At 40.2% G+C, this 16,072-nt stretch overlaps 2 protein-coding genes across 5 annotated transcripts in view; both read right to left on the bottom strand.

Moving 5' to 3' along the window:
- Positions 1–16,072, bottom strand: part of SSBP1 (single stranded DNA binding protein 1) — a 69,458-nt gene that overhangs the window by 44,410 nt on the left and 8,976 nt on the right. For 2 of the 4 annotated variants that reach the window (XM_060021021.2, XM_060021023.1), the window contains exon 7: positions 9,893–15,915. In XM_060021021.2, the coding sequence (XP_059877004.1) occupies positions 15,872–15,915 (44 nt within the window). In that variant the 3' untranslated portion in view covers positions 9,893–15,871. Of the gene's footprint in view, positions 1–9,892; positions 15,916–16,072 lie in introns of those variants that run through there. The other 2 variants (XM_069541027.1, XM_069541026.1) reach the window with 2 other exon arrangements.
- TAS2R3 (taste 2 receptor member 3) lies at positions 240–1,472 on the bottom strand. Its single transcript, XM_060019804.1, is given in 5 exon segments — positions 240–787; positions 790–810; positions 813–1,012; positions 1,223–1,322; positions 1,325–1,472. Coding segments are annotated over 5 exon segments (945 nt in total). The 5' UTR covers positions 1,401–1,472.

The raw sequence follows: 16,072 nt of genomic DNA, 5'->3' as shown, positions 1-16,072 counted from the left end.
TACAACTCCATGTCTATATAGTGAGTGTTTTACCACACTGACACTTTCCAAAGACTATCCTCTCCAAAACAACCATACAAGGAGAGGCCACGAGAAGTGTCCCGAGTGGGACAGAATGAAGCAGTAGTGTCTCTCCTACTGATGTGACAGAAGTGGTGCCAAGGAAGGGTAAGGAAGAGCCCTGTAATCCTGAGCCAGGTCTAAGGACTCCTAGGCTCCCTCCTGTGCCCGCAGATGCTCTATGGAAAAACGGGTTCCTTGGATCCAGGCTTCAGATGACCAGGCTCACACCAAAGCATCTCCATGAACATCTGCTTCAGCTTATTATTTCCCAGAATGAGAATATATGAGCGGCCAGCAGGATATAACATTGTTAATTACTTCTCCAGTCATCATAATCACCTCAGTTGCTGGTAGAAATAACTGGATGTCAAAATTGAAAAGAAAAGAAAGTAAAGTAGGAAGAGAAAGAGGAAGGAAAGGATGATTTTGATGGCCCTCTTTTGGGCCTCAGTACTTGGATATCTGGAGCCGGTAAAGTTTTGCTGCATCTGCCGCATATGCCTCCCCAGGGAGAGGATGAGCAGAAAGTAGGAAGCTAGAGATACAATTAAGGGAGGGAGGTCCCACAGAGTCCCAAGAAAATGGATCAGCTTATATTCATTTCTTTTCTTTCTAAAGGGTTCAGTCACATTCCCTGTTCCATCAATTCCACTGAGAACAGACTAGATCTTAAATTCATGGATCAGAGAGATGGCACTGCTACATGATAAGAGCAGGGTACCAACAGCATCCATACAACCAACCTGAAACTCTCCACTTGAGCTAGAGGAACGTAGGATGGGAGAAACTGGCGACTTTCAGGCATTAGAAGACAATGAGACAGGTGGCAAGCCAAATGCTCAGATGGTTTGTAAATGTCCAGAAAATATCACTAGTCTGCATGATTGCAAATTATTCATCGTGGAGTTTGGAAGAGAACACCATCAATCAAGAGAATCCACAGCAGAGGGCTTCGCTGGTGGCGCAGTGGTTGAGAGTCCACCTGCCGATGCAGGGGACACGGGTTCGTGCCGCAGTCCGGGAAGATCCCACATGCCGCGGAGCGGCTGGGCCCGTGAGCCATGGCCGCTGAGCCTGTGCGTCCGGAGCCTGTGCTCCGCAACGGGAGAGGCCACAACAGTGAGAGGCCCGCGTACCTCAAAAAAAAAAAAAGAGAATCCACAGCAGAACAATCCTGGAGAGACCCCGGTTAGTGATGATGAAGTCAGACAAAGAGGTTCTCTTGTTCTTGAACCAGCTGCTACCATTGACCAACCCATGAAACTATTCCCCGGCATTCCCAGAATGAACTGAGTGGCAGTCAGAACCAGAAACCCGCACTCGGTGAGTCCCAGCATGTCAGCTATTAGGCAGACCTGATCTTCCTTCTTTCTGTGGATGAACACTCTCTTGCTAACTTGAAATCTGTTAATCACCTCTACCTGCTGCTTCTCTGTACCTGTCTCTTGTCTCTGCCCAATTTAGTCTGTTGTGGAGCACAATTTAGCAAACCCTCTCTGCTCTTTCAGGTCCTCTTCAGAGACAACATGGACTGTCATATTCCATCTATGATCTAAACTCAGAAGCTCTTTGCCAAAATGCAAATAGAGTAGTGTCCAGTGTCACAAAGAGAAAGAAGAGATCTGAGTCACAAAGAAGATGCAGGATTTGGACTCAGTTTCAAAGGCAGAAGGGTTCTGAGCCACCCAGAATGGAAAGGTGTGTCACCAGAAGGGTTGCACAGAATCACTCAGAAGAGTGAGAAGTCTTACTCTTCAGGAGGGAGGACTCAGGGACATATACAAAAGGGCGAAATATCAGAATTCCACTATAAGGCACTATTACAGTCACCCTGGAGGGAGGTTTACATTCATAAAATAGAAAAGGTTCAGTGTCAATGGTCCTGGATTAGAATTAAAAAGTGTGCCTCTTAGAGTATGCCTTACATGAAGGGGCTACAAGCTCTTCCCTAGTGAGCCATAGCATCGGAAATTCTTAACTACCTGAATATTTAGTGATAACAATAATGAAGTATCATATGAGCTACTCAAAGTATGGATTTTTTCAGAGGGACGACCACTGTATTGATATGTCAGTAATAGTTCAGGCTGACAGAAAACACACACAGACACTCCGTCAACCGAAACACTGCCTTACAGATTTTGACTATAACCAATAGTAATACTGTTTATATTGTCTTACATATATATAAAACATATATATGTATGTATATATATATACATGTCACAATCTAAATATTGGATTGGCCAAAAAGTGCTTTCAGGTTTTTCATAAGATGTCATGAAAAACCCAAACGAAATTTTTGGCCAACCCAATATATGTATATAATACTGGGACACAAAGGTTTCACAAAACCATATTTCCCTTTCTACATGTGTGGCATTCTGATATTTTCTATCCTATTCTATTTCTTTCAATGCTGCTTGTATATCACAAACTTGATTTTACAACCTACCAATGAGTTGTTACAACTACTGTTTGAAAACACTGATCTGAAGGGTAAAGAAAGAAATCCATGCCATCAAGATACAAAACAGAGAGTTCAGCAACACTATCTAGTAACAGACTGAGGGATACTGCCAAGGAGCCACTCACCTGAGCTAGTAAACCTCATCAGTCTTGGCATTATGTGGTGTACGCTACAGTTACAGAGCATCGTAGAGACGCTCAGGCATAAACACAGTCCTCCTTAATCACCCTCAGCTTTCTCAGGCTAACTTGACAACCTGGTCCAAATGCTTCCTTAACTCTATGCTACAGAATTAGAATAAGGCCAGTTCCCAGCTGTCCCTGGGAGTCTTGCAACAGAACCTTAGACCAGTTGTAGGGCTGATCCTGCAACCTACCACCGACCCTGTTCAGTTTTTTTCTCAGGGCCTCAGATCTATAGATTCAGATTTTTGTCATTATAACACCTTTTACCTCCCCTCATAAGAAGAAACACACTAATAAGATTCCTCTACCCATGTATCAGAATTATCCATGAATAAAAAGTTTAGAATATACAACATATTAGAATGCATTTCACTTACCATTTCAGTTCAATCATACTTTTTTACTACCCCCATTATTTTTACCCCTTCCAAAATTAGAACTTGTACCTTTCTTAAGTTGCTATTGAGCAATTTAGGGTTAACTGTCATTTTTCTTTCTCATGTTTTCATTCTCTAGTTATTAAATAACTAGAGTTCAATTTCCCAAATGACTTTTGTTGAATATCATCATTATCACTGCTATTATTCCATCAGGTACCAGTGATATGAATTATGAGCCCATAGTTATGACCATTCTCATCTCTTAACATAAATACTAAAACCATCATACTATAACTAATACCATAGCATTAGTAATGGCTGATTCCAAAATGTATGTTGGCCATGGTCAACCAAATAACCACATATACGCCAAGTCCAACTCTATTAAGCCTGCAGTTTGTTGGAGGGATCAATACTAGAGCTGTGATATTGTGGCATCCCAGGCTGCAGACATCTAGAAAAACTACTTAGAGATCATGAACCTGCTTTCCTTCATTCTTTTTTTTTTTTAACATCTTTATTGGAGTATAATTGCTTTACAATGGTGTGTTAGTTTCTGCTTTATAACAAAGTGAATCAGCTATACATATACATATATCCCCATATCTCCTCCCTCTTGCGTCTCCCGCCCTCCCTCCCTATCCCACCCCTCTAGGTGGTCACAAAGCACCGAGCTGACCGCCCTGTGCTATGCGGCTGCTTCCCACTAGCTATCTATTTTATGTTTGGTAGTGTATATATGTCCATGAGTAAAAGACCAAAGTAAGTATATAAGTGAGGGCCTTGGCAGAAAATAATTTGCATAAACTGGGTAATTCTAGAAGAGTTTTAAAAAGGGATTGTTTACAAAATGACGGACAGAGTACAGGGATACCATAAACAGACAGTGCAGTACCTCAGGGCTAGGAAAAGTGGGGCACCATACCATGATACCACTGAGAGAGAGAGAGAGAGAGAGAGAGAGAGAGAGAGAGAGAGAGAGAGAGAGAGACCGAGACCTGTGAGGAGGGGACCGAGCTGAGAGAATACACTTCAAAACACAGATCAGCAGACTAACAAGGCATTCTGAGATCATCTGCCACTCCTTCATTATTCTTGACACTTTCTCCACAAGGACTTAGACATCATGGTCCAGGCCTTTGCATCATTCCCGCTTCTGATACTAATCTGCATGACAATTGTGTTGATACACGTCAGGAGTACACTCGGACTGACATCAAGACAAATCATAGATAATATCCATTTATACCAATCAAAGTTCAGTAATCTGAAGAACACAGATGGAAGTCAGTAGAGCTGAGTGTACACAGCAGAGAGATCAGCAATATATATAAAATGGTAAGTAGTATGCAGCCTTCCAAGTCCCTTAAAGTCCTGACCTGGAGAATGCACAATGGCCAGTAATAAGTCTAAGTGAGCATCTTATCAGGATCCTAAAGGCCCACCCTCAAACTAAATATGCATAAATACATTCTGTATGTGGCTAACATGGACGATTTTCCATTTCCATTGCCTCCACCGTGGTCCAAGCTACCATGACCTCTCATATGAACTGCTCAATGGCCTCCTAACCCATTTCTCTACTTCTAATCTTTTCTCCCATAATACATTCTCCATACAGCCACAAGAATGATCCTGTTAAAGTGTAAATTAGATCATTCCACTCCACTACTTAGAACACTTCACTGGCTTCCCAGTGCAACTGCACAAAATATAAACTCCTCATAGTATACTGTATACTGAGAATCTCTTCTAAATTTCCTTCTGCATGCAACAGAATTCAAGATAAATTTTATAATATCACATGGTCTGCGTTACGGAACAGGTTTTACTGGAGTAAGAGAAAATTTCTATATCCACAACAGAAATGGAAGCATGGTTCCTCCTCACCCTCCTATGACTGCACAGAGGGACCTGGGCACTGTTAGGTTAGCAGTATTCATCTGTATGCCAGTGGAGATACCTCATCCTCTCTATTGGCCTCACTTCTTGTAACAAAAGTGTGAAAGCAATTTTGTCAGTAGGAAAATAAACAGTCTGCCTAATGCCAGAAAATCTGGATTTGGGAAGCTAGCTATTACAGGAGCTGTCTAGGAAGGCCACCTGACCAACACCTGGGGACCTTAGATGTTCTAGTTCCCAGTGTTAGAAGGAGAAAGTCATCAATTCTGTGGGAATTGAGCTTATGTGAAACACGTAAGTGCTTCACAGAAGTGAAAGAAGTGAAAGAAAGATAAACAGGTTATCTTTTCCCAGATAACCTGTTGTCCAGGCAACCTAGATTGAACTCCTAGGGTTATTTTTGGATGACTTTCATCTTTGCAGTATAAATTTCCTATAAGAAGTGTTCAAGTTTCCCAGTTTGTCCGGGACAATTATGGTTAGGTGCCTGTTGCTCCGAGTAATTTGTTAATAATGCACCCTTTTGGTGTTTTACTCACTGAATACCATCTGGCCCTAAGCTCAGTCCTTGGAACACAGTAGAACCTCAATAAATATATATGGAATAAATAAATTTTCCAGAAGTTTTATTTTTGCTCTTATCTCAAGTTTTTGATTCATTTTCTAATATCGTTGGATTTCAGGAAAAATAATGGAAAATAAATGAACTAGAAATTAAATCTTATTTCTGTACTGCCACTCATTCATCTAACATTTCTTGAGCATCTACTATGTGACAGGAAGTGTACCAGGTACAGGAAATCATGGACTAGAAAGCAAGAGAGACATATCTACAAAAAAATTACATAACGATGTGACCAATGCTTTAAGAGATAGATACAAAATATACATGTTTGCACAGAGAAGGGACCAAATTCTGCCTGGAATAGTCACAGGCTTGAAAGAGGAGATAACATTTGACATATGTTTTTTAAAATAAATGGGAGTTCACCTGGCAGGCAAGGTAAAGAAATGGGAATTCCATGCACTACTGAAATAGATGATGATTTATCCACCAACATATCCACAGACTATCCAAGCAAGAAAATAATAAACATACATAATACTTAATTACAGGCTATGCACTGTTTTAAGGTAGCTAGAGTAAGTCACTTAATTTTCAATGCATGAGGTGAGTTCTATTATTGTCCCCATTTTTAAGGAGGAGGAAACTAAGGCTCAGAGATTCTCACAGAGCTAGTAATCAGTACAGCGAGGATTCTGACCCAGGCACTCTGGCTTCAGAATCCATTGCCTTAACTAAAGACCTCAAAGATCACCTATTGATGACACCTCAATAAATACAAGAAAAAAATGGGGACTTGAGCACTAATGTTATGTCAGAGACAAGATCTTAGATCCCCTCTCTTTTAGATCACACTGCATCATCTGCTCTGGTTCTTAATGGTCCCTATAAACTCTCAAACCATGGGCTGCACCTCAAACCAACAGGTGTTTTATTGAGAACCCTCTGGATCCCATTCTCTTCCTTTAACATTACTCCTCATTTATCTATATAACACATTTTATCAATTAGGGATCTGCTACTATGGTAAAATGGAAAAAATCCCAGAAGATAGTAACCTAGGTTTCTTGCATCCTTCCCATAGAAATGCTTTAAGCTAATTATGTGACATTAGGCAAGTGTCTTGATCTTTCTGATCCTCAGGTTGGAAATAAAGAGGAGGTACCAGATAGTCAATATGAATGAATGCTTTAAGGACCTGGGTTCTGGAATCAGGCCTAGATTTGAATCTGAGTGTCACTGCTCATTAGCTATGTGACCTTAGGCAAGCTAATCTTCCTAAACTTAAATTTGCTCATCTGTGAAATAGGCATAATAATAGTACCTATCACAGAATTGTTACAGTGATTAAGACAGTGACTATAAAAATGTAAAATGCAGGAGTGTTTTTTAAACGTTATCTATTAATAGGGTCACTGCCCTACACATTACCCATACTTAGGATATTTTTATGAAAACTGCTATTCTTTTAATGTAATATTTAATACATATAAAAATACATGTAACATATAGATAAATTATAAAGCAAACAAAATAAGTACCCATAATCCCACCACCCAACTTAAGTAAAACATCACCAGTGGTACCATGGCACACGAGTGCTTCTTCTCTGTCCTACCCCTTGTTCCGTCCCTCAGCTTCCTATGGTAACTCTTCTTGAATTCTGTATTTATCATTCCTTTTCCAATAGTTCTATCATATAGGTATCTACCCATTAAAATATTGTATACTTGATTTTAACATTTATAAAAATAACATGCTATAACAAATATCCTCTGCAACCAGAGGAACATTCTGTTTATAAAAGCTATTCCTGTTACAGGATAACTGTAATTCATTTACCCAGCTGTATGATAATCTACTGTGTGAGCATTTATTTATCCATTCTCTGTGGATGAACCTTGGGGTTGTTTGCAGTTTTGTACTGTTAGGTACATTATTGCTATGGACACCTTTGGACCTGTTTCTTGGGCCACATGGGTAAGAGTTTCCTATAGAGTGTACCTTAAAGGTTGAATAACTAGGTGAAATTTCAACAATATCAAAATGATTTCTCAAACAAGGCAAGTTAATCTCCCTCAAAAAGAGGTGCCAATTCACACTCCCCCCACTAGTTTCCATTGGTCGACAACATCCTCCTTCACACTTTGTTCTTTCAAATGTGTTGAAATTCGCTAGCATGGAGGTCTTGAAAGTTCATTGCAGTTTCTGGTTTTCATTTCCTGGATTAATGAGGTTGACCACATTTTAATATATTAATGGATTATATTTCCTTCTCTGTGAAATGCCTGTGTCTTTGACCATTTTTGTACTAAGCTGTCATTTTCTTATTTCTCCATAGGTTTTCATATATTCTAGATCATATTCTTTTTGCTTTGTAGGTATTTATATGTTCCAGATTGTATTTCAGTTATATTATTTCAAATATCTTCTCTGCCAGTTTGTGACTTGTCATTTTGCTTTCTTTATGGTGATTTTTGGTTTAAAAAAAGGTTATTTTTAACAGTTAAATTTATCATTCTTTTCTAAATTCAAGTTTTTTTAAAAAAACAAAACTCCACATCCCCAAATTATAAAGCCATTGTCCTATATTTTCTTCCCAAAAAATTTTTTTCTAAAGAAGGGGGAAGTTCCCCCTTAATTTTTACCTCCTATTGTTTATTTATTTAGGCCACCCCACACGACTTGCAGGATCCTAGTTCCCTGACCAGGGATCAAACCCGGGCCCCCAGCAGTGGAAACACCGAGTCCTAACCACTAGACCGCCAGGGAATTCACCTCTTCCAAAATTTTTGTTTTTCCTTTTACTCTTTGAATAACCAAGAATTGACTTTTGCATAAGGTGTAAGGTAGAGATCCAATTTCACTTTTTTCTATTGATTTATGGATGACAAATTTTCCTAGCATCATTTATTGAATAATTTATACTTTACCCAGTGATCTAGAATGCCACTTTCGTCATATATACTTTCCATATATGCATGGTCTGTTTGTGGGTTCTCTATTCTACACCACTGTTCTATTTGTTTATTCCTGCATCCATAGTATACTTAATTTATCACTGTAACGTTACTTTCAAAAAAGAAAACTGTCTTGCTGACTGGCAGAGCAAGCCCCCCATCTCACTCTTCCTCTTCAGGAACATGCTGCCTGGTCTTAGATCTCTGCTCAACAATACATCTTTCGAATCAACTTGTCCAGTTGCCCCAAAACACTTCTGGGAATTTTTGATCTGTAAACATCAACTTGGGGAAGGTTGACATCTTTACACTGTGATGCTTCCAATAAATAAAAATGGTGTACCAATGTGTTTAAGTCTTCTTTTAATGTATTTCAATAAGTTTTATGTCCTCCATAGGAACCACACACCTGGAGACATCTTTCATCTTCTGATGCTCTTGTATACGGCATCTTTTTAAAACTACATTTTCTCTGCTGTTGTTTGCGATTGACTTTGGTATACTGATCTTATTTCCAGCAACACTTAATTACTCATCCATAGATTCTTTTGTATCTTCTATGTAATCAGAGCCTTGTAACTTTCTTCCTTTCCTGTCTTAAAACTTTTTCTTTCCCTTCCTAACTGTGCCCTGATACAACAGATTAGTTCCTCCAAAGAGATACCAGAGAGCTCTCATTCTCTCTGCCAACGCTCACAAATAAGAGGTCATGTGAGCACACAGTGAGATGGTGGTCACCTATAAGCCAGGAACACAGGCCTCACAAGAAACCATGCTGGTACCCTGACCTTGGGGCTTCCAGCCTCCAGAATAGTGAGAAAATAAATGCCTCTTGTTTACATCTCCTAGCCTATGGTATTTTGTTATAGCAGCCCCAACTAAGACATCCAATGATGCAAATAAGAACTATGTTATTCTTAGGATCCGGTTATTTTCCTGTGGGAAATCTGCTCACTCCAGATTATCTAGTCTGCTATACTGCCAGGAGAAGCATAAGGGCAGTACTTCTGTTCTTAAGTGTTCCTTTATTTAACAGGGGGCTGTTAACTCAGGGTCCTCATTAGGGACTTGAAGCAAAATTAAACAATATTTATTTGATGAGTGTGTGCTCATATTCATGCTTTTTAAGGCTAATTGCTAAGGTTTTGTGTGTCTTTGTTCCAATCCCCTCCTCAAATTCAGAATGAGACATAAGTTAAAAGCCCGAAGGACTGTGGGAGCAGAGGTGAGATTTTTCTTCTACTTACAGTGGAAGTCGCCCAAGAGAAAGGCAAGAGTAATGAGTTGATCACGTATATGGAGATAAAGGTAAGAATGTGTAAATTCGTAAGGATTAGGTTTAACTGCAAAGCACAAATCAGTGGCTTAAACAAGGTAGAGATTTATTTGTGTCTCCAAAAGAAGTCCAGAAGTAGACTGTCCAGGACTGGTATGGTGGTTCCATGGTCATCACGGATCCCAACTTCTTCTGTCTTCCATCCTGAAGATAGTATCATGCTCCAAGACCACTAGTGGAGATTCAGCCACAGAGTCCACATTTCAGACAAGAAAAAGCCAAATGAGGGTTTAGAGAAGCACACAGGATGAGCCTCCCAACAAAGTTAGTTCACTGAAGGAACTTCCCTGGAAACACCATCAAATAAGTTCTGCTTATAGCCCCTTAGCAATCCTTAACTGCAAAGGAGAATAGAAATACAATATTTTAGCTGTTCACACTGTCATCCCCAATAAAATATGGGTTCTGTAAATGTAGAAGGAGTAATAGATATTGGGTATCATATTAACGTTTTTTGGTTTTTGTTTTTTAATGACGTTTCTCATTTTCTGTATTTTACGATGCTTTGACATCTTGGGGCCTGGCAGACCCTGGGAGGGACTTTCCCCACTCCACCCCCAAACGATAGCTGATTCCTAGAAATAGTAAAGGACTTGCCCACGAGCATGCCTTTGATATGCACACCAAGCAACCCTGAGTTCATAGCCCTCATTGGCCTTTCATCAGGCTCCTGAAGTCCAGGACACTACTCCTCTACCTGAAATCACCCCAGGGCAAGGTACCTGACAACTAGGGACCACCCCTATTACCCACTGCCTGCTGAAATGTATTCAAACTGTCCAATCCTAAACTTGCTCAGCGCTCCTATCCTGTCTCACCCATTCTTTCCCCATGAAAACAACAATAAAAGCTCTAACCCATGCTTTTCCCTTGCTCCTTCTGCCTCCTGACCTACCCTGGTACCTCTCCGTGTGGTGCTGGCATGGTGTGTTGCACGCCCTCCTCTTGAGAACTGTTAAGTAATAAACTCTTCGTTCAAAGGCAGTTGTCTCTGTGTCTGTCATCATACCATTCCTGATTAGAACAAATCCCATGTACATCGTAAAACAGGTAGGCAACTGGAAATCCTTCCCACAATATGGTTTTCCACAACAGGAAGCTGGAATCCTGGCATCATCTGAAAGTTATCTCACAAAAATCTGCTTACAATGTGTCTGGCAGAAGAAAAATAAAGTCACTCTTGCCTCAGCATCTCTTCTGAGCGCCAGACTCGTTAACCTTCACCCTCCCAAATATAAGCTAGAAAGTCTACAGTTAAACTATTTTCAAAACTAAACTCAATATCTTCGCTCTTCTCAAATCTGCTGCCACATCCATGTTCCTTAGTCTCTAATAAGACGTCATCATCTACACAGCTGCCCAAGCAGAAGTTTCAAAAGTATATTCTGGAGTCCCCCGAAGTGGCCTCTGGGATGCTTTCAGGCACCCGGGTAGACCCACGCAGTCCACCAGGGGGGTCACTAGAGGCCACAGAGCTCTAAATTGCGGCCGGACAGCGTGACCAGGAGTAAGTGTAACACACACCGGACGCCAAGACTGAGGACGGATGGGAGGGGAGTGTATGATATTGACATGTTGGAATATTTTGTATACATTGGGTTAAGTAAACGTATTAAAATTTAGAAAAAAAAATTATCTTCTGATTGCCTTTTCTCTTACCACTAACACCTGTTCTGTCACCACTAGGTGCTGGACAGGAGCTATGCGTCCTCGGTTGTCTCCAACCCAGAGCCTAGCACAGGATCTGGCACATACTTGGTACACGACGAATGAGTCGATGTGAATCCTAAACATCCCTCGTGTCACCTCTCATCCCCACTTTACTAACCTTTCCAGGCTTATTCAGTAGCTTCCTAACTACCGCCAGGCTTTGCTCCTTCTAACCCTTCAACTGTCTTCACAGTTCTTTCTAAAGCACAATTCTGATAAGATGTCGCTGTTTTAAAACCTTCTATGGATCCCCATTGCCAAAGTCCTCTGCAAGCTTTCAACACCCTTTACAATCTAGCCTCAAATACCTTTCGTGTTTTATCTTCGAATGCTTCGTATACTTTTAAGTTTCTGGACCTTCGTTCGTGCCGTTTCCTCTGCTGAAAACTAACCTAACTATTCTCTTCTGCGCCCCGCTGGACTCTGTTTCTACCGTGACTAGAGTGTCTCTCCCATCGTATCACACTTGCCTACACAACTCCTGCTTTTACCTCCCCCATTCAACCTGCACCACCCTACATTGCGAGTCCCTTCAGTGCAGGAGTCCTGTTATATTCACCGCTACATCCACACTGTACGGCTGCATGGCATACAGCAGGTGCCCACATGGCCTCTGAGTGTAAAAAAGATGCCCAGGTTAATAGTAAACAGCCATAGAAGATTAACAACAAACCAAAGAAAAAAAATGACCAAAGTGGAATACGTGCTCAGTAATCCACGGACATTAATAACTCAACAAAAAAAGGTCGAGTACAATAAACTGAAATTAAAATGCTCTCCTAAGTATCTCCTGAGACTTGGTGAGATGGGCATGGTGACTGAGAGATACACCTTGTTTAAAATAACTGCAACAGCAGTAACAATAGCCAGCATGTATTGAGCACTTGATTCAGTTACTATGTGCTAAGTAAGTTACATGTATTACTTACTGTGTTCTTCACAGTAGGCCTTTAAAAGTACAACTACTATTATCCCTGTTTTATTCACAGGAAAACAAAACAACAAAAATCAAAGGCATGGAAAGTTAAGAAACACACCAGAGTTCACCCAGCTGCTCTTGAGTAAAGCAAAAATTCAAATGCAGGCTTTCTGACTGCACAGCCTTAAGTGAACTATTATGACAGACCACCATTTTCCCAAATGACTGGTACAGCAGAAAAACTAAAAATGTCAAGATGTACACTTATTTGGACAAATAGGACCCTAAGGTCCAAAGCATGGCAGAGAGCTAATGGATGAAGGGTAAAGAGAGAAAAAGAAAAATTTCAGTATTGTGGATGCATGACTCTGACAGCCGAAAAAGCTACACATCATCCTATCACAGACTGTGGGACTAGCACAGGGGCCAAGTATAGTAGTTTTGAGAGGGGACTTCAATGCTGTTGGTGCCTACCAAAAGCCTCACTCTCTAAAAAGTTCAACTGAACAACACACATTTACAAAGTCCTAAACTGTCACTGTGCTCGGCCGAGCTGGACAAAGGCAAAAGGGTAGTCTGAGTAAAAGACAACACTGCCTTCAAGAAGTACACGATATCTTTCGGGAACAATGAGAAACTACCACTAATTTCCCCTAAATGAGCTGCAAAGGTTAGACTGAAACGCAGTTGGCAATGACAAGTAATCCCCAAAACAGCCACAGAACCATGTCTTTGGTGTTTTCAGATGTCTTTGGACTGATCAATCTGTCTGATTTTCAAGAAATGGATGACTCTCTGAGAACTGCACCTCGCAGCAAATAGTGGATCTTATCTGGGCTGGTCTTTAAAGTCAGCCATTCTGGGTTGTGTACGTTTATTAAGAGAATACAAGAAAAAAAAAAAAGAAATGAAGTGTTTAAGCATGAGATGTTATGATACAGATAATGCGGGAAAAAAATGCATGAAAGAATATCTTGTTCACCTCTAGCACATGAAGTGATACTAGCTTAACATGAATGAGGAGAGCAAGCCTGGCTTGGAAATAATGGAAAGATTTTTTTCCCCAAAAATGTAAAGAGCTTTATTTACTTCTTCTTATAAAGGTAATACATACTCAATGCTAAAAAAAAAAAAAAAAAAAATTACAAAATTGTAAAAAATAAGGAAAATCATACATAATCTTCTCAGAGATCATCAGAGCATTTTGATTTTTCTCCTTCCAGACTCTTCTAAGTATATATTTATATCAATTACTTTTTTTCAAATATGGAAGTAACACCACACATGCTGTTTGATACTTTTGCTCCCACACTTCCATGTATCATACTCATCTTTCTACCTAACCCAGAATCCCAAAATCAAAGTCACAGGGCAGTTTTCTGCAGGTACATTCCCTGACACCGTAAGAACATGAAAAAAGGAAATGCAGGACTCAAAACTTGGACTAGAAGACCCCTACGGTCTGTTACTGCTATCAGATTCCACAGGTCTACTCTGAGACTAGGCTCGGAACAGTAGAAAGTTTCTCAGGAGACGGGGCTGCCTGCGGGGGGAGGGCAGAGTTTATGCTCCCACAGCCTGCCTGGTTGTGGACCCCGGGTCTGCAGTATCACACGCACGCTGAGGCCTCTGCACTGAACACCTGACTCTGAAAGCCCTGCTGCCCAGCCTCAGAGCCTCTCAAGCAATCTCCAGTGGGAGTCTGCAGAAGAGCCCCTCGGCTCGCGGGGATCCTGGAGGACACACTCTTCTTCTGCCCCTGCACCCTGGACTCAGAATCGCTTGGGGATGGTAATTAAGCAGTTTTGTTCACCATGTCACTTTCCCAAAGCACAGATTCATCACTCAGTTTAAACAGGAATACTAATCCGCATTAACTTCTCACAACTTTGAAGGAGCATAAAAGTACCTTTGCTGAGGAAAAAAATTAAAAGTTGCCCAAAAGACAAATTTTATCTACTTTACAATTTTGCTTAAGGAATGTGGCGTAAAGGAGTGAGGACTACGTCACCAGTTTTAATGTGGGAACTCAAGAGAGCAGACTTAATGTGCTGACTAATGGTCTCAGGTACAGGAAAAAAAGAAAAAGATGGTTGAAAAAAAAAATTAAAATTTAAAAATAAATAAAGATAGCTGATATGAGGAAACAGTAATTAATTTTCTACTGTTCCTGGGCGAAAGAAAGGATAAAGCTAAGGAACTCCATTTTTCCTTAAACAAGCTGTGAGTACAAAATGCTGCTGATGCGTGCAGAAAATACCTTAAAACAAAAAGTCAAGTGTCCGTAAAATAGCATGTGAATTCTGAACCTGTTAAAGTCCAGCAGGGTCTAAGCTACAGTTAGCACCACACTCTCTCAGGCAGAGGGGAGAGGACATGTAGAAGTAAAAGATGCATTAAAAAACTGAGTTTGTTTTATGTAATCTTTACTAGTAAATTACTAGTACTCTGTCAGAATCTTATAATAAAGGTAACTGTGCATACACAATTGTACACAGTATGTACAACAAGAGACCATGTAGAAAAATAAGAGGAAAATGTTATACCTGGGGCGCTAACCTAGAGAGGCAGGGACTCCCCTGAGAGTCTGTATGAGACTAAAAGGACAGAGAATGGGGTTTAGAAAGATAGAAAATAGTGAAACCAGAGCCTATGTCATCACCTGGAGATGGACTACTTCATCCCTAGTTATACTTTAGGTCTTTACTGCTAGTAAACTCTGTTTCACAAATGCTACTAGTGAAATTGTCCAAAAACAGAAGACGTGAATAATGTAGGTTCATCTTGAAGCTATTTAGATTAGATATTAACCACTGTTCAGCAAGCCCCTACAATTTAGGCTAAAGCTTAATATCCCGTTGGGATCATTCATGTGTCAACATTTATTGGCTATTCTGTGCCAAGCAATGGTTAAGACGCAGGTACATAAAGAAGATACAGTTCTTGCCTTCTAGTCTATAAACCAAACAGATAAGGAAATCAGTATTTACAACCATGGGATACATGTATGACGTACAGCAATGCTCAATAAACACTGAGTAGCTAAATCAATAGTATAATAGAAGTGTGCACAAAAAGGGGGGGGGCTTCCGAAAGGACAGTTATCCCTCTACCATAACACGGATGACCCTAACAGTTCACTATCTTGTATACTTATACACAGAAACTGTCTCTTAAAGAATAAAAAACTAGTGAATACCATAACATACAGGAGCTACCAAGGTTCATGACACGAAAAGGGGAAGGAGAACAGCAGTCAGGAAAAATATTATCACTCATTTTACATAGAGTATTTTAATTCTTGTCTTCAGAAACTATAAAGACTATCAAGATTTGGAAACGAGACTGTACCAAACAATGGCCAAAGAAGAATCGTCCATTCTATGCCTTCTCTTTCGTCTGGTCACTCAGAAATATGATGTTATCTGTAAAGAAGCCAAAGCATAAATGTTATTTTCAGAATGCTTCCTCCATCTCATTTAATCATTCCCGTCTACCACATACATATTTTAGTGCTATTCACTGAAAAGACTTTAGACAAATTCTCAAAATATTATGTTCTTGCTATATTGCTTGCTATGT

This window comes from Delphinus delphis, chromosome 9 (genome assembly GCF_949987515.2).
Source record: "Delphinus delphis chromosome 9, mDelDel1.2, whole genome shotgun sequence".
Classification (NCBI taxonomy): Eukaryota; Metazoa; Chordata; class Mammalia; order Artiodactyla; family Delphinidae; genus Delphinus; species Delphinus delphis.
This window is presented reverse-complemented; position numbering and strand designations above follow the sequence as displayed.